This window comes from Microcaecilia unicolor, chromosome 2 (assembly GCF_901765095.1).
Source record: "Microcaecilia unicolor chromosome 2, aMicUni1.1, whole genome shotgun sequence".
NCBI lineage: Eukaryota > Metazoa > Chordata > Amphibia > Gymnophiona > Siphonopidae > Microcaecilia > Microcaecilia unicolor.
The window spans coordinates 263052367-263077029 of record NC_044032.1 but is presented as its reverse complement, the minus strand read 5'-3'; the positions used below and the strand labels follow the sequence as shown (position 1 = coordinate 263077029).

At 44.7% G+C, this 24663-nt stretch overlaps 2 protein-coding genes and 2 non-coding genes across 5 annotated transcripts in view; 1 reads left to right on the top strand and 3 right to left on the bottom strand.

Moving 5' to 3' along the window:
• Positions 1 to 12289: 12289 nt before the first annotated feature.
• LOC115463934 lies at positions 12290 to 12429 on the bottom strand. Its single transcript, XR_003941191.1, has one exon. It is a non-coding gene; the product is annotated as a small nucleolar RNA SNORA42/SNORA80 family (small nucleolar RNA).
• Positions 12415 to 17227, bottom strand: LOC115463509 (translocon-associated protein subunit delta-like). Its single transcript, XM_030194085.1, has 3 exons — positions 17066 to 17227; positions 13194 to 13312; positions 12415 to 12539 (listed from the first exon to the last, which is right to left on the bottom strand). Exons 1-3 carry the CDS (start codon positions 17121 to 17123, stop codon positions 12432 to 12434), a joined length of 285 nt encoding a protein of 94 aa, XP_030049945.1. The 5' UTR covers positions 17124 to 17227; the 3' UTR covers positions 12415 to 12431.
• Positions 12998 to 13138, bottom strand: LOC115463936. The gene has a single exon (XR_003941193.1). It is a non-coding gene; the product is annotated as a small nucleolar RNA SNORA42/SNORA80 family (small nucleolar RNA).
• Positions 17228 to 17311: 84 nt separating the features above from the next.
• Positions 17312 to 24663, top strand: part of IDH3G (isocitrate dehydrogenase (NAD(+)) 3 non-catalytic subunit gamma) — a 57923-nt gene continuing 50571 nt past the window's right edge. For both annotated transcript variants that reach the window (XM_030194084.1, XM_030194083.1), the window contains exon 1: positions 17312 to 17493. In XM_030194084.1, the coding sequence (XP_030049944.1) occupies positions 17407 to 17493 (87 nt within the window). In that variant the 5' untranslated portion in view covers positions 17312 to 17406. The remainder of the gene's footprint in view (positions 17494 to 24663) is intronic.

Genomic DNA, 24663 nt, shown 5'->3' with positions numbered 1-24663 from the left:
AAAACCCACCTCTTCAATGCTGCGTTCGGCACCTAACTCCTACTGTTCAGTAAATCCAGACGGCCCCAATTTGACTGCCCCTATCGGACTGACCGTTCACTTGTCTTTTAGATTGTAGCTCTTTGAGCAGGGACTGTCCCTCTATGTTAAATTGTACAGCGCTGCGTACCCCTACTAGCGCTTTAGAAATGTTAAGTAGTAAGTAGTAGCAAGTAAGTAAGCTATAGGTTTCCCAGAAGCAATCATACTGATGCTGCATCAATCAACAAAAACACTCCACTGTGTCTAAAATAGCTGAATCCACATCTCCTCAGAACTGCTCATACATTCCAGGTATGGTGGAAATTGAACCCAGTGAGACTGTGTCACAGAACTGGATGCCAACATCAATCAACCTCCTTTCTCAGCAGCACATTAGCATTACCCTTAATCTACACAGATTAACAGCACTGCAGCAAGGGATTTCCCTCTCCATGGAATAGGGAAGCCATTTAAATACCTCCCTTGGACACTGCTTTGTAGTCTCTTACTCCTAGTTCTTCCTTTTTTTTTTCCCTTCATGTTAACCCAAAAGGACACTAACAACCTCTTGGGCAGGATTGTGGGGGTGGGGGGTGGGGGGGGGGGGGGGAAGAGGACTCAAAATAAGAGAACACAATGGAAAGATACTAGACAAAGCTGAAAGCACTATAAAAATGGTAACATCTAATATAATAATTTGCTTCTGCAACGTTCCAATGTCTCTCACGCGTTCGTAACCTGACGTCACTCTCCCGCAGTAGAAGCCTGCTTGCCTGACGTCAGGAGATGTTACTACTCTCTGTTTCTGTGGCCTCCGAGTGCAAGGAGGACATGTGCGAGTGCCCAGCCCTTCGTACGTGGCAGCTGCTGTTTAAAAAGTTTTACCTCCTGCTCGGCCGGCAACACTCAAGTCCACCAAGTACAGACGCTGCTTCAGACAGGCTGTGTGGTTCGCTGTTCCTGTGGTCCCGCCCTTCTGCAAACAGGAAATGAGGGCGGGCCACAAGAACAGCGAACCACAGCCTGTCTGAAGCAGCGTCTGTACTTGGTGGACTTGAGTGTTGCCGGCCGAGCAGGAGGTAAAACTTTTTAAACAGCAGCTGCCACATACGAAGGGCTGGGGCACTCGCACACGTCCTCCTTGCACTTGGAGGCCACAGAGACAGAGGAAGGGAAAGAGGCACTGGGCGGTGGAAATCAGAGAGGGAGGTACTGAGACAGAGGGGGTGGGGGCCTGGAACCTTGCTAGCGCCCATTCCCTCTGTTGGAAACGGGCCTTTTTTACTAGTATGTAAGTAAAGGTAAAATAAAAGAGGGAAAGGAAACCAGTACAGCTCTTTTATGTATTTAAAAGTTATTGAGGCATATTTTCAAAGCACTTAGCCTTCCAAAGTTCCATAGGTTTCTATGGAATTTTGGAAGGCTAAGTGCTTTGAAAATATGCCTCATTGTGTCCCAAACTATCTCCAAATCTAGGCAGGTTACAAAAATATATACATAATTATAAAATCACAAACAACAAAATGAAATACATTCTTTATACAGCAGCTAAAAAGCAGAGTTGCAAATAATTTTCCAAATACACATGCTGCAGTAAACCTCTATCAAAAATAAGCTTGTTGGAAAAAATCTGCTTCGCATTGTTTCCTAAATAGAGGAAAAGCTGATTTGGAATGAACTGTGTCAGGGAGGCTGCTCCAAAGAACTAGTCCAAAGACTCTAAATAAGGATTCACAACAAACATCAAGTCTGTGTCCTTTACTAACTGAACATGTGGGTTTGTAAATCTTCAAGAGGGAAGAGAAAACTGGGACTCATTATGTAAGGCTTTAAAAACCAAACTAAGAATCTTCAAAGATATGACCGAAAAAATAAAGGCAAAAAGACATGATGTTCATAAAATATAGAAGACTGCAAAAAGAGGAACACACAAAATACCACATAAAATTCAAAAGAACTGAAGGAATATGAATGGCAAAAGAACAGTAAGGAGAAAAATGGCTAGATGTAAAGAAAGGCAACAAGACTTTTTCCAGATATGTCAGTTCTTTCCATTAGATCATTCTAGATTTTGTAGATCATTTCTCATATTCTCTACTCCTTCCAGAGTTTCCACTCTATTCCAAAGCTTTGTGTCATTCACTGAAAAGACAAAACCTTCCAGCCCTCTGGCAGTGTCGCTCACAGAGCTAGTTTATACAATTGTCCCCAGTACTGATCCCCAAAGGCACTCCACTACTCAACTTTCTTTCCTCCAAGTGAATTCCGTTTACTGCCAACCTCTGTCAACCAACCACTTTTAATCTGGTTCATTGCCTTGGTCCTAACTTCAGCTCACGCAGTTTATTCACGAGCTTCCTGTGAGAAATGTATTATTTTTGTTACATTTGTACCCCACACTTTCCCACTCATGGCAGGCTCAATGCGGCTTACATGGGGCAATGGAGGGTTAAGTGACTTGCCCAGAGTCACAAGGAGCTGCCTGTGCCTGAAGTGGGAATTGAACTCAGTTCCACAGTTCCCCAGGACCAAAGTCCACCACCCTAACCACTAGGCCACTCCTCCACTCACAACCGTATTTATTTGTTGCATTTGTATCCCACTAATGTTTGGCAGTTAAATCCAATGCAAAGAACTGCAGTGATGAACTAGGGGTTTAGAAATCCAAAGGAGCTGGATGTGATAGGGGGAGAGGGTGACATGCACAGTCTAGGAGAGAGACCTTGGAGTAATAGTGTCCAAGAACCTACCAAAATGTGACAATGCAGTGGCTAAATCCAGAAGGACGCTAGGATAACGAAACATAAGCAAATAGGCGGTGTTAACTCCACTGTACAAATTATTGGTGAGGCCCTACATGGGATACTGTGCTCAGATCTCGCTAAGAATATTAAAAAAAGAAAACCTTAAGCTGTTCATAAGGTGACAAAAATGGTATGGGTTATGCATCAGAAGACATGTGAGACATGTAATATATGTACTCTAGAGCGAGTTCTCAATGCAGATCTTGGGACACACCAAGTCAGTCTGGTTATTAAAATATCCACAATGAATATGCATGAGAGATTTAAAATAGAGGTAGTATATGCATTTTTTTTCATCTCGTGCATAGTCATTGTAGGTATCTTGATAACCCGACTGGTTGGGTATGTCAAGAACTACGTTGAGATCCCCTGCCCTAGAAGAAAAGAGGGGCAGGGAAGATATGACACAGATGTATATTAATACCTTTCAAGTATTTAAACAAATCTTTTTGAAAAACTGGGAAACAGAAGTAGATATAAATTGAAATTGCAAGGAAGTAACTTCAGAGTAATATTGGGAAAATACTTGCTCACAGAAATGGCGGAAGATGATTGGAATAACCTCCTTTGTAGAGGAAGTGGGATAAATACAGAGGGAATTCAAAAAGATGCGAGAAATACAGAGGATCTCTATACAGAAAGGTGAATGAAGTCCAGCAAAACTTAAATAACCTTCACACTTCAAACAAGGGCACAGAGGGGTGTAACCTGCATGGAGTGGCAGATACCAACTCTAGCAAATTTGCTGGGCAGACTAGGTGGTCTATATTGGTCTTTATCTGCCATCATTTTCTACCTTACTATGAAAAGTACTCACCCTCGCTGCCTGCAGCCTTCTTCTCAGTTTAAGGGGGAAAAAAGTCCCATCCAGGAAAAATACACAAGTGATTAATGCTTTTACATATAAACTGTAGCCTCCAGGTAAGGCACGCACTTAAATTTCAGCTTATAAGAAATAGGCAACTCAATTCCCACTGAAAAAAAATCTTTCAATTTGGAAGGCTCCTAGAACCAGCATGAACTTGACAGTGTCTGATGAACTGTCCCTCAGTTACAGTCAGTAAAGTTATTACCTGAAGCAGGTATTCTCCAAGGAGCGCAGGACATGTATTCTCATACATGTGGAGTGGAGGAGTGGCCTAGTGGTTAGGGTGGTGGACTCTGGTCCTGAGGAACTGAGTTTGATTCCCACATCAGGCACAGCTCCTTGTGATTCTAGGCAAGTCACTTAACCCTCCATTGCCCCAGGTACAAATAAGTACCTGTATATGTAAGCCGCATTGAGCCTGCCATGAGTGGGAAAGCGCGGGGTACAAATGTAACTAAATATATATATATATATATGGGCAACGTCATTCAACAGAGCCCTGGTGTGGACACTAGCCAGCAATTTATACCTTTAAGAAGCCTTTGGAAGCATCCCATCACACTGTGCAAGTGCCTTTCCACCCAGCATGAGCTGTGCAGGACCAGCAGTATATCATCATCAAAGCAAAATAACAACCCCCTAGGGGAGGTGGAAGGAGATGTGAGAATACGCGTCCTGCTCTCCTTGAACACCCTGCTGCAGGTGAGTAACTTTGCCTTCTCCAAGAACAAGCATGACATTTCTCACATATGGGAATCCCTAGCTTCCAGACTCACCAAAACCACCACCACAAAGACAATAGGGACTTGCAACAGCAAGGGCAACCAGAACCAATTAACCTGAAACTATATACAGTTCTGTTGCAAAGGCCAAGACTGGAACAGGTGAAGTTGGATTCCAGAAACCAAAAAAATTCTGCAGGGCTGTCTTACCAAACCAGTGTGTCAGGTATGCTACTCTAGGCAGTAATGAGATGTGAATGTGTGGACTGAAGACCATGTTGCTGCTATGCAAATCTCCTCAATGGAGTCTGATCTCAAGTGGGCTACCGAAACAGCCCTGGCTGTAATACTGAGCCGTGACATGACGCTCTAAAGTCAGCTCTGCCTGGACATACGTGAAGATGCAGCAGTCTAATTGGACGATGTGCATTTTCCAAAGGTTATCCCCATCCTGTCTGGAGCAAAAGAAACAAAGCTGGGTGATCTGTGGGCCTTAGTCTACTCCAGGTATTAGGCAGTCCAAATTGTGCAGTATGCTTTCACCAAGATGGGGAAGAATACTGGCATGATGATTTGACTGGTAAAGACCGAACATACGGTGAATGTGGAAAACTACTTTATTACAATGAAATCTTGTGTAAAGTGGATCTGCTACCAGGCCTGAAAGCTCGTAACTGAAGCTGAAGTAAGCGCTACCAAAAATAAGACTTTGCAGGTTAGGAGTGCTTCTGATGACAGGAGTCTAGCAGCTCAAAAGGAGTTTACGTCAGCTGGGTAAGGACGACATTGAGGTCTCATGACATAGAAGGTGATTTGACAGGGAGCTCTATTAACAGCAAACCTCTCATGAAGCAAACACCTAGAGTCTGTACAGAGATGGGCTTACCTCCTACACGGTGATAAGCCCCGACTGCACTGAAGTGAAACTTTACAGAATTGGTTTTCAAACCAGACTCAAAGGTGTAGGAGTATTCAAGCAGGTTTTGTGCAGGGCAAGTGAAATGGTCTAGGGCCTTAACCACATACCAGACAGCAAACCTCCTCCACTTAAAAGTATAACAGTTCTTGGTGGAATCTTTCTTAGAAGCCAGCAAGACTATGAAGACACTCTCAGGCAGTTGTAGCTATTTGAATTCTACGTTCTTAACATCAAGGTCATGAGGGCTAGGGACTAGAGGTCAGGATGTAGAAGAGACCTCTCATTCTGATGGGAACTGGAAAACAGTCCAGTCTCCTCAGTTCTTCAGAGAACTCCTCTAGAAGAAGAGGGAACCAAATCTGTCTTGGTCAGTAAAGCGTGATGATTCATGGTCCCTCAGTCCTGTAGTTCTGTTTGAGTTTCAGCAGTTTCCTCTAGGAGGGATTGGAGGATACACATACAGGAGACCCACCACAATCGAGGAGAAAGGCATCCAATGCTAGTCTGTCGTGTGACCTGAGTCTGGAGCAGAACTAAGGACCTTGTTGAGAGGAGTGCCAAAATGATCCACTAAGGGGGTGCCCCCCTCTCTAGATATCTTATGGGCAACAAAGACGTTGAGACCACTCATGTGGTTGCATCATTCTGCTCAGTCTGTCTGATAGGCTGTTCTGTTTTCCCACCAAGTATGTGGCTTGGAGCACCATGCTGCGACACATCCTGATTGCTTCCCAACACAAGAGAACCCCGACTCCCTGCTTGTTCACATAATACATAGCAGCTTGGTTGGCCATTTCAATTAGAATTTGGTTAAGCAGATGATTTCTGAAAGCCCTTACAGCATTCCATTATCACCTGTAGTTCTAGGAGGATGATGTGAAGTTCAGTCTCCTGAGCGGTCCAAAGTCCCTGAGTGTGAAGGTCTCCCCACTCCAGGTTGGATGCATCCGCTGTTAGCACTCGACAGTGGAATATGGAATTTAAGTCTCAGGACCAAATTGGGCTGAAAGACCCACCAGAGAAGCAACTGGGCCCAACTCTGGGGTATCAGAGATGACATCCACAACGTTCCCCTTGGCTCGATGCCACTGGGAAGCAAGGGTCCATTGGGAGCTCCACAAATGGAAATGAGCCATGGGAGCAACATGTACAGTGGAGGCCATATGGCCCATCAACCTCAACATATGCCAAGCTATGGCCTGCAGCTGGCTGCCTGAACCTGAGTGGCAATGACGGCATCTGTCACAGAACACCTAGCACCCACCTGAGGCTAACCCTGTGGCCACTTAGAGGGTCTGTCCCCAGCACTGCTCAGGCCCACCTGAACCTGTGCTCTATACTGACATCCCCCGACCGACTGGGTCCCACTTGCCTCTGGGCAAGTCACCCACTCTCAAGTTATTCCCCAGTGACTTATAGGACACTGGGGGCCACACTCCCAGGGGTCCCTGTTCCTAGAAAGCATTCAGAGACCCAAAAGACAAACCACCAGGATTATTAGTCAGTCCAAGACAGAGCTAATAAACTAATGGGTTTATTATCACAGAAATAGAACAGTGGACGATATAAAACAGGTGGAAAAACAAGCAATAACAGGTAACTGAATAAGGATCAATATTAAAACTACCTAAACACTTTGTCACTACCTGGGTAGCACCTGGGGAGTTTCAGAAAAATAACTGCTCAAAGTTCTTGAACAGGGCCTCAGGGCAGAGATGTTATCCCCCTGCACTCCTTATCTGAGACTGGGGAAAATGTAGGATTTGAACTCCAGGGCCAATCAAAGCCCAGAGCACCAACTTTGAAAGTATCTGGCCAATGGCACTACAGGTTGCCTTTCTACAGGGCTAAACTGAAGACCGCTTTAAAACACAGAACAAAACATCTGCTGGCAAACAAAAGAAACACTATATGAAAATACTGCAATTCATAGGCTTGTACCCCCCCCCCCCCTTTCACCCTAGCATCCACCTGTGCTGAAGGCAGATAGGCCCAAACTTATAACGTGTCCAGCAGGGCTGCTATGTACTCAATCGTTGTACAAGGAGTAGATGGGACTTGGAGCTACTAGGGTTCATTATAAACCAGGCTTGTCCAACTCCACCCTAACATCCAAAATATTCAGAACGCTCCGATGACTCCAACAACTAAGGAGCTACTTCTCAAAACACACCTTCCAAATCCTGGTCCAAGTTTTGTGCTATCCCAGCTGGACTACTGTAACGCCATCTACGCAGAAAGGAACACGTCCTCAAAAAGTTACAAAAACAGCACAAAATACATCTGCGCTCAATATTCGGCACATCCAGATATGATCACACCACTACATTGTTACAATCCTTGCATTGGCCACCAGTAAGAGCAACAGTACTCTTCAAAATCTGCATCCTTGTTCACCAAATCATTATGGTCTGGCACCAAACTACACACTACTAGTAGAGCAGACCATGCAGAACTGCAGGAACACACGAGACCATCTACTACTGCATCCACCTAGTTGTAAAGGTGTGGTCTACACATCAACACACACTGCCAGCTTCCCTTACAATGCAGCCAAATGCTGGAACACATTACACAATGATCTATGCCACAAGCAAACATATGACAAGTTCCACAGAGACATGAAAACGTTCCTATACAAGAAGTATCTACAGATAAAACACAACAAATCTCTGAACGCCAAATCCCCTGTATACTGACATGACCTAAGTACTCATCTCACAACTAGGAACCTGACACTCTCATTCCCTACCACCCTCTCCCGAACCCTCCCATGGAAGCCACATAGAACCGAGTCCAGACTTGGATAAATGTAGGACACAAATACAAATTAAATACGAGGCCACACTTAATATGTCGTAACATTTGTAGGGCCAAGACATGTGTGCATGTGTGAGCACACAAACATTCTCTCTCTCCCATACTACCTTGCCTTGACCCACTCTCTCTCTCGTTACCCCCTCCCACCAGCCTATAATGACACACTCCATAAATTAAGCGCAAAAAAAAATGCAAGTGTTCAGGAAACATACAATACATACTGTGAAGACCATGGTATTGTTTCTTATAACATCCTATCTCTTGCCTTTTAATCCCTTTCCCACTCCTAATCCTGTGTGATTTTTTTTTTTGGGAGGGGGGGGCTATGTTCAAAAATGGGAGGGGGAAAAAAAAATCTCTGAAAAACTTAACTCAGAACCCTGCCAGACACTGCCTTCACCCTGTCTCTTTCCTCTCACCTGATGGAGACTTGTCTCCCTGCCATGAGCGGCCCACTACAGCTCCAGTTGAAGTCCTCAGATAGGGATCCACTTCCCTGCTACAACTGGTTTCACCACGAGGTTGAGCCGTGTGGCACTAGAAGTTGAGACTTGATACCACAGGGCAGCCTCAACTTCAGATGCTACACAGCTCAGACACATTAGGAAACCAGTCACAGCAGAGAAGAAGATTCTATCCGAGGACTTCACCCGGAGCTTCTGTGGGCAAAAAAAAAAAAAAGGGTTGGCGAGTCGAGAAAGTCTAGCCACTCTTGACAAAATCTTTACACATACAAGCTACCTTATAATGGGAAAGGACCTCAGAAACCACCACTACAGCCAATCAATATTTTTCAGACAGCTTTTCTGTGGTTCAAATCTCATTCATCATCCAGACAACCCAAGCCTTCATTTAAATATGTAGATTTGAGAATGTTCAAAATTTTTCATCAAAAACATCATTCTTCAAAAAATGTGCACTTATGACCAAACGGGGTCCGTTTCACAGGGATCATACCATAATCTGAACATTCATCACAACATTGCAGCAATTATTGTAAACACTGCAACAGAACCCAATTCCAACTTCTTTATCAACACATACATTATAAACTCAACACTCGAAAAGTACTCTGTATGGACTGTAGAACACCTTCCTTTGATGTGCTCTTGACCAACCAACCGTCCAGATAGGGAAACACATGCACCACCAAGTCTGCATAACAACGTTGCAACTACTGCAAGACACTTTGAAAAACTCTGGGGGCTGGCATGAGGCCAAATGGCAGGACATGATACTGGAAGTAGCGCTTCCCTACCCAAAATCAGACATATGTCCTGTGCTTTGATGTATCTGGATAGGGGTGTAAGCATCCTTTAAGTAAAGAGAATACAACCAATCGTTTTTCTGACTCAAGGGAAGGTGGCTGCCCAGGGAAATCATCCTGAACATTTCTTTGACCAACAGTCTGTTCAGGGTCCATAAGACTAGTATGGACAAAATCCCCATTTTCTTGGGCACAAGGAAGTACTTGGAATACAGTTTTCCTATCTTCCCCTGACTGAATGGGATCTACCGTGCGGGCCTTGAGAATTCCTCTGCGAGCACTTCCCTATGCTGAGAGCTAAGGAATGTCCTCTCAGAGGGCCATTTGGAGGTGTGTTGCCAACAGAGTAACCAGCCTGGACTATTTTCAGAACCCACCGGTCTGACGTTACAAGGGGCCACCTCTCCAGGGGGGGGGGGGGTTCTGCCCCTTCTCAACAGAAGGTTGTCTGGAACCAACACTTTATTGTGGCTATGCTCTCTTGGGAGCAGTCTAAAGCCGGTTCCTAGCTTCAACTGGGAAACCCACCAAGGTTTCTAGGCCCGCTACTGCTGAGGACAGGAGTGCCGAATCTGGTCACATTGCCGAATACAAGAGGTAAACCTACACCTTAAGAGTACTAGGACCTCTGCTATATACTACCAAAAACTTCCGCAATGTGTAGGACACAGAAGAAGACCGCTGAGAAAAGGACTTGATGGTATTAGCGTATTTCTTGATGAGGTCTGCAATCTTTTCCACGTAGTCCTCAAAATTATCATCTCCACAGCAGGGGATGTCCACCAATCTCTCCTGAACCGCAGGGTCATGGTCAGAAATGCGCAGCCGTGACAGTTTACACATTCCTACACCCAAGGCAGACAGCCAGGACACCACAAAAGAATCAATGCTACTAGACAACAGTTATTTTCTACACTCCTGCTTACTAACTGGTAAAGCTCTGCAGCTTGCTCAGGTGGGAGAATATCCGCAAAGGGCAAGCACACTGGATATCAAGGACTTCAAGTCCAGGTTTGTATAGAGCAGGTAGGTCTGGATGCAGGAAATAAGCATTACGGCAGAAAAACCTTCTTCCCAAAGAGGTCTAGTCCAAGCCTCCCTGCCAAGGGAAGTCAAGGCACGAGTATGTGAACACTTGACTCTTTGGAGAGTGCATTCAACCATCATGGCAACTGAGCTTTCCGGACCCTATATGTGGAGTCTGCCTTCTTAGGTACTAACTGCATATGGGGGGGGGGGGGGGGGGGTCTCCTAGTTTCTCATCTGTGCATCCTGCAGGACATTGTTAGCAGGCAAATTCATAGCCGCCCACGGTGGAGAATAATAGTCCAGGACAGTTGTTAACTCAGCCCTGGGCTCGTCCTCCACATCCAACTGAAATTGAACAGCAGCTGCCATTTCTCTGAGAAAGCCAATATAGGAGAGCTCCTCCAGAGGGGACTTATTTCCTCTAGAGGGGAGGGGTCCAAGGACCCCTCCTCTGAGAAGTTCTTGGGCTCCAAAGGAGTCGGTGTCGGACAACAAAAATAGTCATCAGTGTCTGCACCTTCCTCTGTCTACTAGAAGTAGGTTCAGGCCTCGATGGGTGATGAGATGCAGATGTCCCTGACCGCTTCCTCCCCTGATATAGATAGGGTCACTGTATCTGTTGGTGCTGACACCGATGCCTGACGAGGTATTGGCGTCGACAGCCCAACAAACGTGGCACAAGTGCCTTCAACGCCTCTGCACCGTACCCTACAAGGAGGTGCCTATTTCATCCTGGAGCATGGCTAGGCTCCACTCCTTGAGGACAGGCATTAGAAAAGATTGGGACGATTCCAGTGCGGAGGCAGCCTGAGAATCTACCAGTATCAAATTGGAAGCAGTGTCCGGGATGCGGGGAGACTGGTTCGTTGGCACCAGAGAGGAGCAGCACATCTCCAAGTGCCAACGCTTCTCAGGTGCCAGTGACGCAGATGCCTCAGAGCTCCCGGCACTGTGCCTTGAGGACCACCTATGCCAAAGCTTCACGGCCTTCGCCTAATGCATAGCACAGTGGTCCCTCGGTGCCAAGCCTGATTCAGACTGGTCCCGAGGCCTACTACCAGCATCTAATGTCAAAGAAGGTGGAGATCTCTATGCACTCCCAGTGTCTGATGCCAAAGTGAACGGCCTGAACTCGAAGAACCCAAAATGTTTCTCCTCTTGGATCTGCCTTGCCTAGTGTCCTTTTCTGCATTTTAGAACAGAGAGAATAGTCAAAAGCATCATGACCAGGGCCCAGACACCCCAAAGACCAATTGTAGGGATTTGTGCTAGAAATGACCCTGTTACACTCAGCACATTTTTGAAGCTCCTAGCCAACCAAGGCAAAATCAAACGGCTCAATGGTGGAGGAAAAAGTTGCCTCACTTAAAACTCCCAGTCTGTGCTCAGGCCTAAGCATGCCTGAGAGCAGCGAATAATGGAAATTTAGAACTGCCACAAACTATAAAAAAGAATTAACCTGGACAGGGAAATGAAAATAAAAAGATAAATCAGGAAAAAAAGAATGGCACCCACACGAAAGGAAGGCACTCAAAATTGAGGACAGAAATCCACTGAGTGCTCACAGAATCATGACCCCTCTCTGCTCTGTGGAAAATCAAGCACTCACACTGAATGGGAAGGCACTCACGCAAGCACAATGGGACACTGCCAAAGGCTTCTTAAAGTGATAAAGTTGGGTAGCGTCTGCACTGGGGCTCCGTCTGATGACATCACCCATATGTGAGAAAAGATTTCCTGCTTGTCCTTGAAGGAAAGATCACCCCCTTTTCAAGTACCTAAATAAACAAACATACTTATAAGTCACCACAGCAGCAATTAAAAAGGTAAATAAGCAAAACCTGTTCTGCCCACATCAATGAACCAGGTCCATGGTTGCATCCAACCTGTCAATGGTTCTGGGCAGAATATTGCTCTAGCATGGGGTACACTATGGCAGGACAATGGGTAAAAACCTACCATAAATCCAAAAACCATGCTGTTAAGGACAGAGGCTAACAAGGTTTTGTTTTACCTGATATCGGCCGATGTCCTGCCCTCGTGTAACAGGAAACTGCTTGCCATTAACATCTGCATATAGTGCCACATTCTGTAGAAGCAAAAGAGAAGGGACTCTAGAGCAAAATGTATTGAAGTGACCTGATCCTTCCACTGTATGTTTCCTGTGGGCATGCATAGCTCATTTTCCAGAATGCAAGGGTCAATGTGTACTCAGCTGCAGCATCTGTAACTTACAACAAACCTCTCTGACCGGTTACAAAGGAGCAGAAAAAACCCTAATGTTATTTAAACTAAACAGCTCAAGAACTTAATTTAACGTCTTCTAATTTAGCTCATAAAGAGAGGAAAAGCAACACCTGAATATGTCAACCTTAAAATTATATCACTCAACCAAGTGATGACTGCTAATCCTATTGGTGAAAGACTAAGGCTATTTTTTAGTTTCTCAGTGTTATATACATATATATTATGTTTTAGATTTCTGTGCTCTACTCTTCCAACAATATCCGAGAATAGCTATTTCTAAAAAGTTAATGCTTTGGAAACAGATGTACTGCCCATTTCAGTGAACTAAGCCCATGGGTATACTGGGACTTGTCAATGGTTCTGGGCAGGGTGTTACTATAGCATGGGGTACACTATGGCAGTATCATGAATAATAATCTGCCATAAATCCAGAGACCATGCTATGCCAGGCTAGCTGATAAGAAATGAGATGGTTAAGAGGGCTTTTAGCTCACACCTGTGCTCCATTGCTGCAGGTCAGCGAGATCTCCACGATGAACACAGTTTCTGAGGCAATGACTGCATCGGAAGTGGTATAATAAGACGGAATGATTGCAGGCTCTGTACATGTCTCCGCTGTTTTGGAAAAACAAAGCACACAGAAACAAGCAGTGAAGTTCAAGCCTGGACTCCCTGTCAACTGCAAAGCCACATTCTTCTGTCAGTGGCATCTCAATGCCCTTTAATGCCAGTGACTTCTCCAGCAATGCACACATACACAAAAAGGAGTTTTTGTGGTCAGGTGATGTGCCTCAAGTTTTTGCCACCCGGTTGCTTCCAGAAGGCATATAGTACTGTTGCGCTTGAATACATACAGAGCAGCAAAAACTTGACAATCACCCAAACACACAGACTCTCTGGTATATGTAATGAGGCCGAAATGTTAGAGCAGGCGATAGAGAGTACAGTTCAAATGTAGGGAAGAGTACATTTCTCGGGAGAGCGAGGAATCAACAAGTGTGTTACAAGTTATTCCTCTCCTCTGTGCAGTGAGCTGCCAATGCCTCCAGAGCTGGAAAGCTCAGGACAGGCAATGGGCTAAGAATCTTTTTAGCGGGGGGGGGTGAATAGATCAGTGATGGAAACTAACAACCACTTCTGGTTTACTGTAATCTTCCTCCCCTTCTATCACCACCAAAAAAAACCCTGCAAATATTGATAAACTAGTAAAAAAGGCCCGTTTCTGAGACCAATGAAACGGGCGCTAGCAAGGTGTTCATCGGAGTGTGTATGTTTGTGAGTGTATGCGAGAGTGATTGTGCGAGTGACAGAGTGAGGCTGTCTGTGTGAGAATGGCCGCTAGCAAGGTGTGCCTCGGAGTGTGTATGTTTGAGAGTGTGTGAGCAAGAATGAGAGTGTGCGCATCTGGGCCCCCCCCCCCTACTCCTGTCTTCCCCCCCCTCCCAGCTTCAGCATCGTGGCCCCCCCTCCCTCCCACTGTCAGGCTGGCTCCCTCCCTTCTACCCTCAGATGTTCAGGCTACCTGCCTGCCTTCCTCCTCCCATGTTCAAAGCTGCTTTTCTCCCTCGCTTCCTCCGAGTTTCAGTGAAACGCTGTTACCCAGGTTCTTCTATTGTTCGCGACACTGTTTTGTTGAAGCTACGGCCTCCGTCCTGTGCCCGTACCGTGTTGTTTTATTGGTTGCGACACTGTTTTTGTGTGTAGCTCCGCCTCCGCCCCTGTGCCTTGTCCACTTCGCCCACTCCTCTCACCACCTCCTGCGTTGTTAATGAAGCTTTGGCACGTGTCAGTGCTCCGCCCTCGACGTCATCACGTTGTGTGACGCGAGGGCGGGCAGAACTCATGGGCAAACGGGATCCTACACCACACAAAGAGACGTTTCCGGCTTGGAGGTGAGGCCTTCATTAGAACGTTGGAGGTGCGTTTTTTTTATAGATCTGAGAACCCCAAATCCTAGAATACTTGTATTTTAAAATCTTATAAACTCTCTCTTTGGGAATCCCACTAAGACTGGTTTACCTAGCAATACACAATCACAACAGATACTGAAAAATGCAACCTCAAATAAGATGGAAATACCTGTTTCAGTCCTCTTCCAAAAGTACAGCAAGGGTAGCTCCCTTTTTAACTGCTCTGGTAACTTATTCCACCACCGCTATTCTAAAAGCTTTTCCTTTGCCAAGCCTCCTTTTTTCATTACATCTTTATTAGGATACATGACTTTGCAAAGTGTCATTTGGAATACTATTTATGCAATGCTCATACATAGCTTGGGTGTAGCTTGGGTGTCTGATTTTCAATAGAAGTCAATACTAATTGAGAAGGAAGTAAAAGACGGAATCTCTGGATCCTCAAAGCACTACTTAAAATGGTTGGTATTTTGTTTTAACTGTTGCTGCTTTCTGTATGCAGCAAGCCCCAGCGCTGCTGTGCTCGATCCTTCTCTGGCAGATTCCACCCCCTCTGAAGCGGTTCTCTTTCTACGAGGGTGGGACTGAAAGGGTCACCAGTGGGACTTACCGCACAGCACACCTTATCTATTTGCAATTAAGCTCCGTGCTTCTGGGAGAGGGGAAATGGCTGGTGTGGGGGGGGGGGGGGGGGGAGGTAAGCAAAGTACCGGAGAGAGTGCATAGGCTGAATAATGGCAGAGATTTAAAAACACATGGTATAGGGCAAGGAAGAAGAGAAATGCATACTTCCTGACATTTTTCCTGAGTACGACCCCCCTTCAACCTCATGTCCTCTAGCAGGTGGGGGAAGAGAGGTTGGTGGTTGGGAGGCGAGGATAGTGGAGGCCAGAGCCGTGATGGGAGGCGGGACTGGTGGTTGGGAGGCGGGAGGAAATACTGCTGGGCAGACTTGTACGGTCTGTGCCCTGAAAAAGGCAGGTACAAATCAAAGTAAGGTATACACATGAGTTATCTTGTTGGGCAGACTGGATGGACCATGCAGGTCTTTTTCTGCCGTCATCTACTATGTTACTATGTTCTACTGCCTTCCCATCTCTGGAAATGGTTTGCTTGAGGATTAATACCTTTTGAAAGGTATTAATCCTCAAACAAACCTTTTCCAGAGATGGGAAGGTGGTAGAACTAGAGGACATGAATTAAGGTTGAGAGGGGGGGGGGGTGTGCTCAGGAATATTTTTTCACAGAAGAGGGTGATGGATGCTTGGAATGCCCTCCTACAGGAGGTGGAGGAGATGAAAACAGTACTGAATTCATAAATGCATGGGATAAACACAAAGGAATCCTGATCAGAAGGAACAGATCCACAGAATAGAGGAGAGTGGGTGGCAACACCGGTAATTGGTAAGCAAGGCTAGTGCTGGGCAGACTTCTTAGTCTGTGCCCTGGAAAATGGCAAGACAAATCAAGGTCAGGTATACATATAAAGCAGTTCACACAATGAGTTTATCTTGTTGGACAGACTGGGTGGACTACACAGGTCTTTATCTGCCATCGTCTATTACGTTATGTAGACAATGGTGAGGAGGAGACACATTATGGAGATGAAGGGGAGGAGAGAGGGTCAGGAGGACAGGAAAGAGCGAAGCCAGCACCCATTTTCCACCCAAAATACAGGATCCACCCAGATCCAGCATTATCTGGCACCAGAGGGCCTGCACCATGCCACACCAGCTTATTTCACCTGCCTTCTCTTCTCTCCCCCCCCCCCCCCAAAAAAAAAAAGATATCCAGGATGTCTCAACTTTCCTATCCCTTTGATGTCCTGTCCTGCCTCCAGAACACATTTTCACTTCCCCCCGCGATTACCCACTGCCTCTTTCTTCGTCTGTTCCCCCTCCCCACCACTACTCCAGCATATCTCTCCTTCCAGAATAAGGATGCCAGTCATTATTCAGCTTCCTCCCGTCCCTCTCTTCCTGTTGCCCAAAGAACAAAAGAACAGCGCTCCGTTTTAAGGTGGGTACTGAGAGGATTCGGGAGATCCGGAGAAACCGTGGGATCTATTTTGCCCTTAAGAAACGGTTTAGAAAACGGGTAGCTGGATGGTTCCAAGTCAGCAGAAACAGAGATTATAAGCCCCTCTGAATAATAAAAAAAAAATACCTTCGTTACCTAATACAACGGGAAAATGTATGAGAAAATCTATTCCCCCCCATCTCCCAACACATTTTAGTTTACCCTAATGAAACATAAGGCTGTAAATCTTTACAGGTAACCAAACTCAGCCCCTGTCGAAGACGCTGGAGCCATGCGGGCGCGCGCTCCAAGGGTCCCGCCTGACATGAGGCCACTCACGTGGCAGGTAAGGCAGGACAACGGGGTCGTGCAGGGCCCAACGTCTCCCTAACCGAGAAACAGCGCTAGCTTCTTTACACGGATCCGAAATGCAACTCACCAGCACAGCCAGAAAGAACCAGCATAGCCAGCGTCCACAGCAACCGCAGCGCGGCCATCACCAAATCTACCCTACAGCTAACCGCTAAGGAGAAGGAGGATAAAGGAAGGAAAGAGCGCAAGGATCGACGGGAGCCTGCGGGACGCGCGCCACGCAGAACAAGGACAGCTCAGCATGAGCACACGGGGGCTGATGGGAGGCTAGAGAGGGAGGGGCACGCTCTCTCCAAACGGAACACAGCGCGGGGGTTGACGGGAGATTGCGGGGCGCACGGAGTACAGGAGTTGCGGAGACTGCTTGCGCTTGGTGTTTCGTTTACCTTTTCCTTCAAAGTAATCGTCATGGCGATGCGTTCTGTCACGGTAGCCAGGCAGCTCATCTTTTCAGTACCGGCGATACGCGGGGAGCGCCTCCCGCAGCCTGGAAAGGTAAGAGCGCTCGGAGGCCTGCCTGTGCTACTCTTGGCTGCTCGGCCTCGAGCCGAGTCTGGGACATAAAGTACAAACCTTGATAGGACAACGATTGGACCAGCGTTTCAACAAGGGGGTGGGACGATTGATCGCTAGGGTCACTGCCCTTGTGATTGGCTGATAGAGCTATGAAGTCACATGGCAGGAAGCAAGGAGGTTAGATTGAGAACAGGCGGTATGACGTCAGAAAGCTGAAGCCAATTAGGTTTATCTCCCTTTCCTCCGCACACAGCTGTCATCCGTGTGCATACAAACAAGAAAGCAAACCTATGAGTTTTTTTTTATCCACGTTGTCGTTCTTTATTATTGGTAGCTTTTAAAAATTTTATTTCATATATTATTTTCAAACATGCAGGCTTGTGCAGCATACGGATGTACACAGAGGATGCATTTGTTTCATCGTTTAGATTAGTAATTAGTTCTAAATTGTAAATCATTGTGTCATTTTGAGGGACTGGTTATAGGGATTCCCTGTATTCATGCAAACATGTTTTCACCTAGTAAAGGGCCACCAAAACAGACATCATGTTATGAGAATCAGGTGCTTAGGAACAAGACTTACTATTTATAAGTACGATTTTTATTTTTAAAAACACGAATTAGGTTGAAACCTGGGAGCACTTTTTTATGTTCAAATGTATTTATTAAGTTTTCAAAAAATATACAAATAAACAAAAGAAACACAGTCCTAACCAGGATGTCATAAAAAGTTCTATACAATGCAATATATCTAAATATTCACTACCCTAGCTGCAAGGGACTCAAGTACAAATCAATTTACGGATCCAGCTTCTCCTATATAAGCAAACAACTATGGAACACATTACCGAAAGCCATAAAGACAATGCAGGATCACCTCAATTTCTAGAAATCACTAAAGACCGATCTGTTCGAAAAGGCATACACTACTGATCCAACTTAAGTAACTGAACTCAGCAACACATCGAAGCCATAACTTGCAATGAACAATATATCACTCTTCTTCTCTTGATTCTCTAATGTTCTGTAACAACATCACTCTATATTTGTTTCATCACTGGAGGTGGCTAACACCTCACGGTACTATGTAAGCCACATTGAACCTGCAAATAGGTGGGAAAATGTGGGGTACAAATGCAACAAATAAATAAATATCCTTAAATATAGAATGCCAATACAGACGGTTAAAGAAGAACAAAACAGACAGGTTTACTTATCAAGGAGTTAATTCACAGTTGAAATTTGACAACATTTGGCTACTTGTTCCCACATTTTATGAAATACCGGTAAAGAATTGGTATGTTCAGCTAGTATTTTTTCATATTTAAAAGTCATACATATAGTAGCCCACCAAAAGCAAAAAGAAACCAGTTTATGATTTTTCCAATTTTTTATAATAGTAGAGATTGCTACCGCTAATAGTGCATCAAATAATTTATAGTTACACTTAACTCCTGCTTGTTTCAACCCTGCAAAATGAAAAACTATAACATGGAATGAAAGAGGGAGATTCAAATGAAAAATAGCACAAATTCTGTCCCAAACTGATAACCAGAAATCCTGAAGATCTGGGCAAGAAAAACACATATGCTCTAATGTACATATATCTCCATTACAAGACCAGCACAAATTTGAAGATGTAGAATCCACCTTATGTTGTTTAACTGGGGTCCATAATGCTTTATGTGAAAGAAAGAAAAGAGATTGCAATATAGGGGCAGAAGCAATAGGTTTCATAGATTTAATCCAAAACCATTTCCATAACTTATCAGACATGGCATGGCATGGTACTGATGTTCAGACAAAGATATTTCTTTTTCAAGTTGAAGTATCTCATTCTTACATTGCTTGTGAATAAATGTGGAATGAACAATAATGATTCCCTGGATATGCCTTATATGAGTCCCATATTATTAAGGGAGAAACATCTGTGGTGTTATTCAGTTCAAAGAATGTTGCTGTATGATCTGTGATTTTCTGAAGAAAGGCTTCTTCCTGTAATAGAGAGGAATTAAAGCGCAGCATTGTGGATTTCTGCATCACAGAATTAATGTTCAGAGAACATGTAATAATAGCATCATGATCAGAAATATGTATTGGTTCAATAGATGAGGTAGACAAAGTGTCAATAAGTGATTTAGAGAGAAACCAATAGTCCAACCTTGAGTAAGATTTATGAGGATTGGAGAAAAACGTATAATCCAATGTGTCCGGATGAAGCAATCTCCAAGCGTCAATCAAGCCATATTGGGCTATTAGATCAAGAAGAGCTTTGTAAGAATTGGTAACTTTATATTTAACTGTTGATTTTCTATCAAGAACATAGTCTATAGGAATATTCATATCTCCTATAATGATGTGATCAACAGTAAGAAGTGAAATCTGGTGAGATAAGTCCTTGAAAACTTGTGGGCAGTTAAGATTAGGACCATACACATTAATAAACGCATAATTAACATTTTGAATATTCAACACCAAAATAACCCATCTGAGTCTGTGTGATGGTTAGTAAGAGAAAAGTGCAAGTCTCTAGCCAATAAAATAGCAATACCATTCTTCCTTTTAAGACTAGGAGAGAAAAAACAGGAAGTAAACCATTTAGATTTCAATTTTACAGATTCTAAATCAGATAAATGTGTCTCTTGTAAAAAAAAAAAAAAAAAAAGCAACTGATGCAGACAAAGATTGTAAATATGACAAGATTTTTTCCTTTTTATGGGATTCAGTATACCTTTGACATTAAGAGAGACACACTTCATATGATTACTCATTATAGTAAGGTAGAGGATATATGTTTGCACTAAGGCACCCAAATGACGTCAAACACTGTTGCATTGTATAGGATATTACATTAACGTTAACACACAGAAAAATAAAAACAGAACAGTCATGGCATAAAAATGTAAAAATAACAATAAAAGAGTATACCATAACAGTCTGAATCTCCCTTAGGAGTCTCCCGGAGGTGAGAGTGTGAATGGAGATGAAAAAGAAAAACTCATCCCCCTCCCTAAAAGAGAAATATTAGCTACTATTAACCTTCAAATATAAGTGCACGACTACTTACAGCTCATGGTATATATAATATACACGCATATAGTATCTCATGAAAAAGATTACAAAACGACTTTATATGAGTCACGTAGTTGTTCAGTAATATATTTTTCGAAAATAACAGGATCAGTATAAATTTTTGTGATTTCAAGATGCGTCACCTTTATGCGAGCAGGGCTTAAGAGACCAAATCGGGCATTCAAAGCCCTCAGACAAAGATGAAGATTTTGAAATTTCCTTCAAAGATCCACTGTATTTTTGGTGACGTCCATTAAAAATTGAAGGTGATTACCATTCCACTTAATGTTCTGTTGCCTCTTAGCAAGTTGCAGAATTTCGGAGACTTGAGGAAAACAAAGGATTTTCATTATAATAGGGTGTGGCGTTTTCCCGCCAGAAAAATTACCAGATGGAATTCTGTGTGCTCTTTCTATTTCAAAAGAATCCTGAAAAGAGATCTTCAGTAGCTTTGGGATACATTCCTCAAGATATTTAATGGGATTTTCCATAGCATCCTATAGACCAATCCAGAGACAGATGGGTTATGTCCCTGGTTCCTGGTTCCTTCTATACTTCCTTTTCGCTCTCTCATTCCCTCGTTCTTTCTATTCCTCCTTTTTTCTTTCTTGTTCCTTCTATACCTCCTTATCGCTCTCTCGTTCCCTCGTTCCTTCTATACCTCCTTTTCGCTCTCCTTCCCTCGTTCTTTTTATTCCTCCTTTTCTCTTTCTCGTTCCCTCGTTCGTTCTATACCTCCTTTTTTCTCTCTCATTCCCTCGTTCCTTCTATTACTTGTTTTAGAAGGAACGAGGGAATGAGAGAGAGAAAAGGGGGAATAGAAAGAACGAGGGAACGAGAGAGAAAAAAGGAGGTATAGAAGGAACGAGAGAGCGAAAAGGAGGTATAGAAGGAACCAGGGAATGAGAGAGTGAAAAGGAGGAATAGAAGGAACCAGGGAACGAGAGAGAGCATAAAGGAGGAATAGAAGGAACGAGAGAGAAAAAAGGAGGTATAGAAGGAACGAGGGAAGGAGAGAGCGAAAAGGAGGTATAGAAGGAACGAGAGAGAGAAAAGGAAGAATAGAAAGAATGAGGGAACGAGAGAGAAAAGAAGGAATAGAAGGAACGAGAGAGAAAAAAGGAGGTATAGAAGGAACAAAAAGGAGGTATAGAAGGAAGGAGGGAACGAGAAAGAAAAAAGGCGGAATAGAAGGAACAAGGGAACGAGAGCGAAAAGAAGGTACAGAAGGAACGAGAAAGAAAAAAGGGGGTATAGAAGGAATGAGAGAGCGAAAAGGAGGTATAGAAGGAACGAGAGAGATGAGATATAGAAGGAATGAGGGAACGAGAAAGAAAAAAGGAATAGAAAGAACAAGGGAACAAGAGAGAGAAAAGGAGGTATAGAAGGAACGAGGGAACGAGAAAGAAAAAAGGAGGTATAGAAGGAACAAGGGGTTGCCAAGCCAGGTTTTGAAAGCTAAGTTTATATATGCTACGCTGTAGCCTGGTGCCCTTATTATTCAGTCATTGTTGTTAAACTTGAGCTCTTATGTATGGGCAGTTCTGAATGATAATTGGAGGGAATATCAACCCCATGAAAGAAATCAGATCACTGGCTCAAAATCTTTTATAGATAATGGTGTCTTGTTGATCAGACCCTGGCTGTGCCTGGGTTTCTGAGGGTTTTCCCCCTTTTTTTCATTTTCTATTCATTTTACACAAGCCTTCGAATTGTGTTTTGCTGTTTTTCAGTTTTTTTCTGTATTAGTTTACCTGACTTTGATTAGCAGCTCATACTGTTTTTCATGAGATAGTTCTTATGCCAATCCAAGACTTTTGGTGTAAAGTTCCAACTACTAAATTAATAGTCTTTATAAATCCTAGGGTATTTACATATTTACAGTATCCAGTCTACTGAGATTGCTGGTTCCTTCTACATCTCAATGGCTTGATTTTGTGCATTCGCACTTGGGACAGTTGATTTTTTTTTTTTTTTAATGGACCAAAAAGATAAACTCACAGAGCACAAAACCATCTAGCATGTGTCTATTTTTGAAAAAAAAAAAAGGTAAGACATTTTGCTGTTTCGAAAATGGCTGTATTTCCTATTCGGATTTGGGACATTTAGCGCAAAACATCCAAAGTCCGACTTAGACGTTGTATGGAAAATGCCCCTCCACACGTGCTTGGTATAAAGCGAATGCTACATACCTGTAGAAGGTATTCTCCGAGGACAGCAGGCTGATTGTTCTCACTGATGGGTGACGTCCTCGGCAGCCCCTCCAATCGGAAACTTCTCTAGCAAAGTCCTTTGCTAGTCCTCGCGCGCATGCGCGGCCGTCTTCCCGCCCGAAACCGGCTCGAGCCGGCCAGTCCAGTATGTAGCAAGACAATACACTTCAAGGGAAGACACAACTCCAACGGGGAGGCGGGCGGGTTTGTGAGAACAATCAGCCTGCTGTCCTCGGAGAATACCTTCTACAGGTATGTAGCATTCGCTTTCTCCGAGGACAAGCAGGCTGCTTGTTCTCACTGATGGGGTATCCCTAGCCCCCAGGCTCACTCAAAACAATAACCATGGTCAATTGGGCCTCGCAACGGCGAGGACATAACTGAGATTGACCTAAAAAATTTACCAACTAACTGAGAGTGCAGCCTGGAACAGAACAAACAGGGCCCTCGGGGGGTGGAGTTGGATCCTAAAGCCCAAACAGGTTCTGAAGAACTGACTGCCCGAACCGACTGTCGCGTCGGGTATCCTGCTGCAGGCAGTAATGAGATGTGAATGTGTGGACAGATGACCACGTCGCAGCTTTGCAAATTTCTTCAATGGAGGCTGACTTCAAGTGGGCTACCGACGCAGCCATGGCTCTAACATTATGAGCCGTGACATGACCCTCAAGAGCCAGCCCCGCCTGGGCGTAAGTGAAGGAAATGCAATCTGCTAGCCAATTGGATATGGTGCGTTTCCCTACAGCCACTCCCCTCCTATTGGGATCAAAAGAAACAAACAATTGGGCGGACTGTCTGTGGGGCTGTGTCCGCTCCAGATAGAAGGCCAATGCTCTCTTGCAGTCCAATGTGTGCAGCTGACGTTCAGCAGGGCAGGAATGAGGACGGGGAAAGAATGTTGGCAAGACAATTGACTGGTTCAGATGGAACTCCGACACGACCTTTGGCAAGAACTTAGGGTGAGTGCGGAGGACTACTCTGTTATGATGAAATTTGGTGTAAGGGGCCTGGGCTACCAGGGCCTGAAGCTCACTGACTCTACGAGCTGAAGTGACTGCCACCAAGAAAATGACCTTCCAGGTCAAGTACTTCAGATGGCAGGAATTCAGTGGCTCAAAAGGAGGTTTCATCAGCTGGGTGAGAACGACATTGAGATCCCATGACACTGTAGGAGGCTTGACAGGGGGCTTTGACAAAAGCAAACCTCTCATGAAGCGAACAACTAAAGGCCGTCCTGAGATCGGCTTACCTTCCACAAGGTAATGGTATGCACTGATTGCGCTAAGGTGAACTCTTACAGAGTTGGTCTTGAGACCAGACTCAGACAAGTGCAGAAGGTATTCAAGCAGGGTCTGTGTAGGACAAGAGCGAGGAGCTAGGACCTTGCTGTCACACCAGACGGCAAACCTCCTCCACAGAAAGAAGTAACTCCTCTTAGTGGAATCTTTCCTGGAAGCAAGCAAGACGCGGGAGACACCCTCTGACAGACCCAAAGAGGCAAAGTCTACGCTCTCAACATCCAGGCCGTGAGAGCCAGGGACCGGAGGCTGGGATGCAGAAGAGCCCCTTCGTCCTGCGTGATGAGGGTCGGAAAACACTCCAATCTCCACGGTTCTTCGGAGGATAACTCCAGAAGAAGAGGGAACCAGATCTGACGCGGCCAAAAAGGAGCAATCAGAATCATGGTGCCTCGGTCTTGCTTGAGTTTCAACAAAGTCTTCCCCACCAGAGGAATGGGAGGATAAGCATACAGCAGGCCCTCCCCCCAATCCAGGAGGAAGGCATCCGATGCCAGTCTGCCGGGGGCCTGAAGCCTGGAACAGAACTGAGGGACTTTGTGGTTCACTCGAGATGCGAAGAGATC

Excerpts from the sequence above, each read along its gene's own strand:
- LOC115463509 (XM_030194085.1), bottom strand. The coding sequence starts at position 17,123 with ATGGCCGCGCTGCGGTTGCTGTGGACGCTGGCTATGCTGGTTCTTTCT. Across the intron at positions 13,313-17,065 it reads GGTTCTTTCTGGCTGTGCTG|CGGAGACATGTACAGAGCCT; the intron begins GTGAGTTGCATT and ends TTTCCAAAACAG. Across the intron at positions 12,540-13,193 it reads CCTGCAGCAATGGAGCACAG|AATGTGGCACTATATGCAGA; the intron begins GTGTGAGCTAAA and ends TTGCTTCTACAG.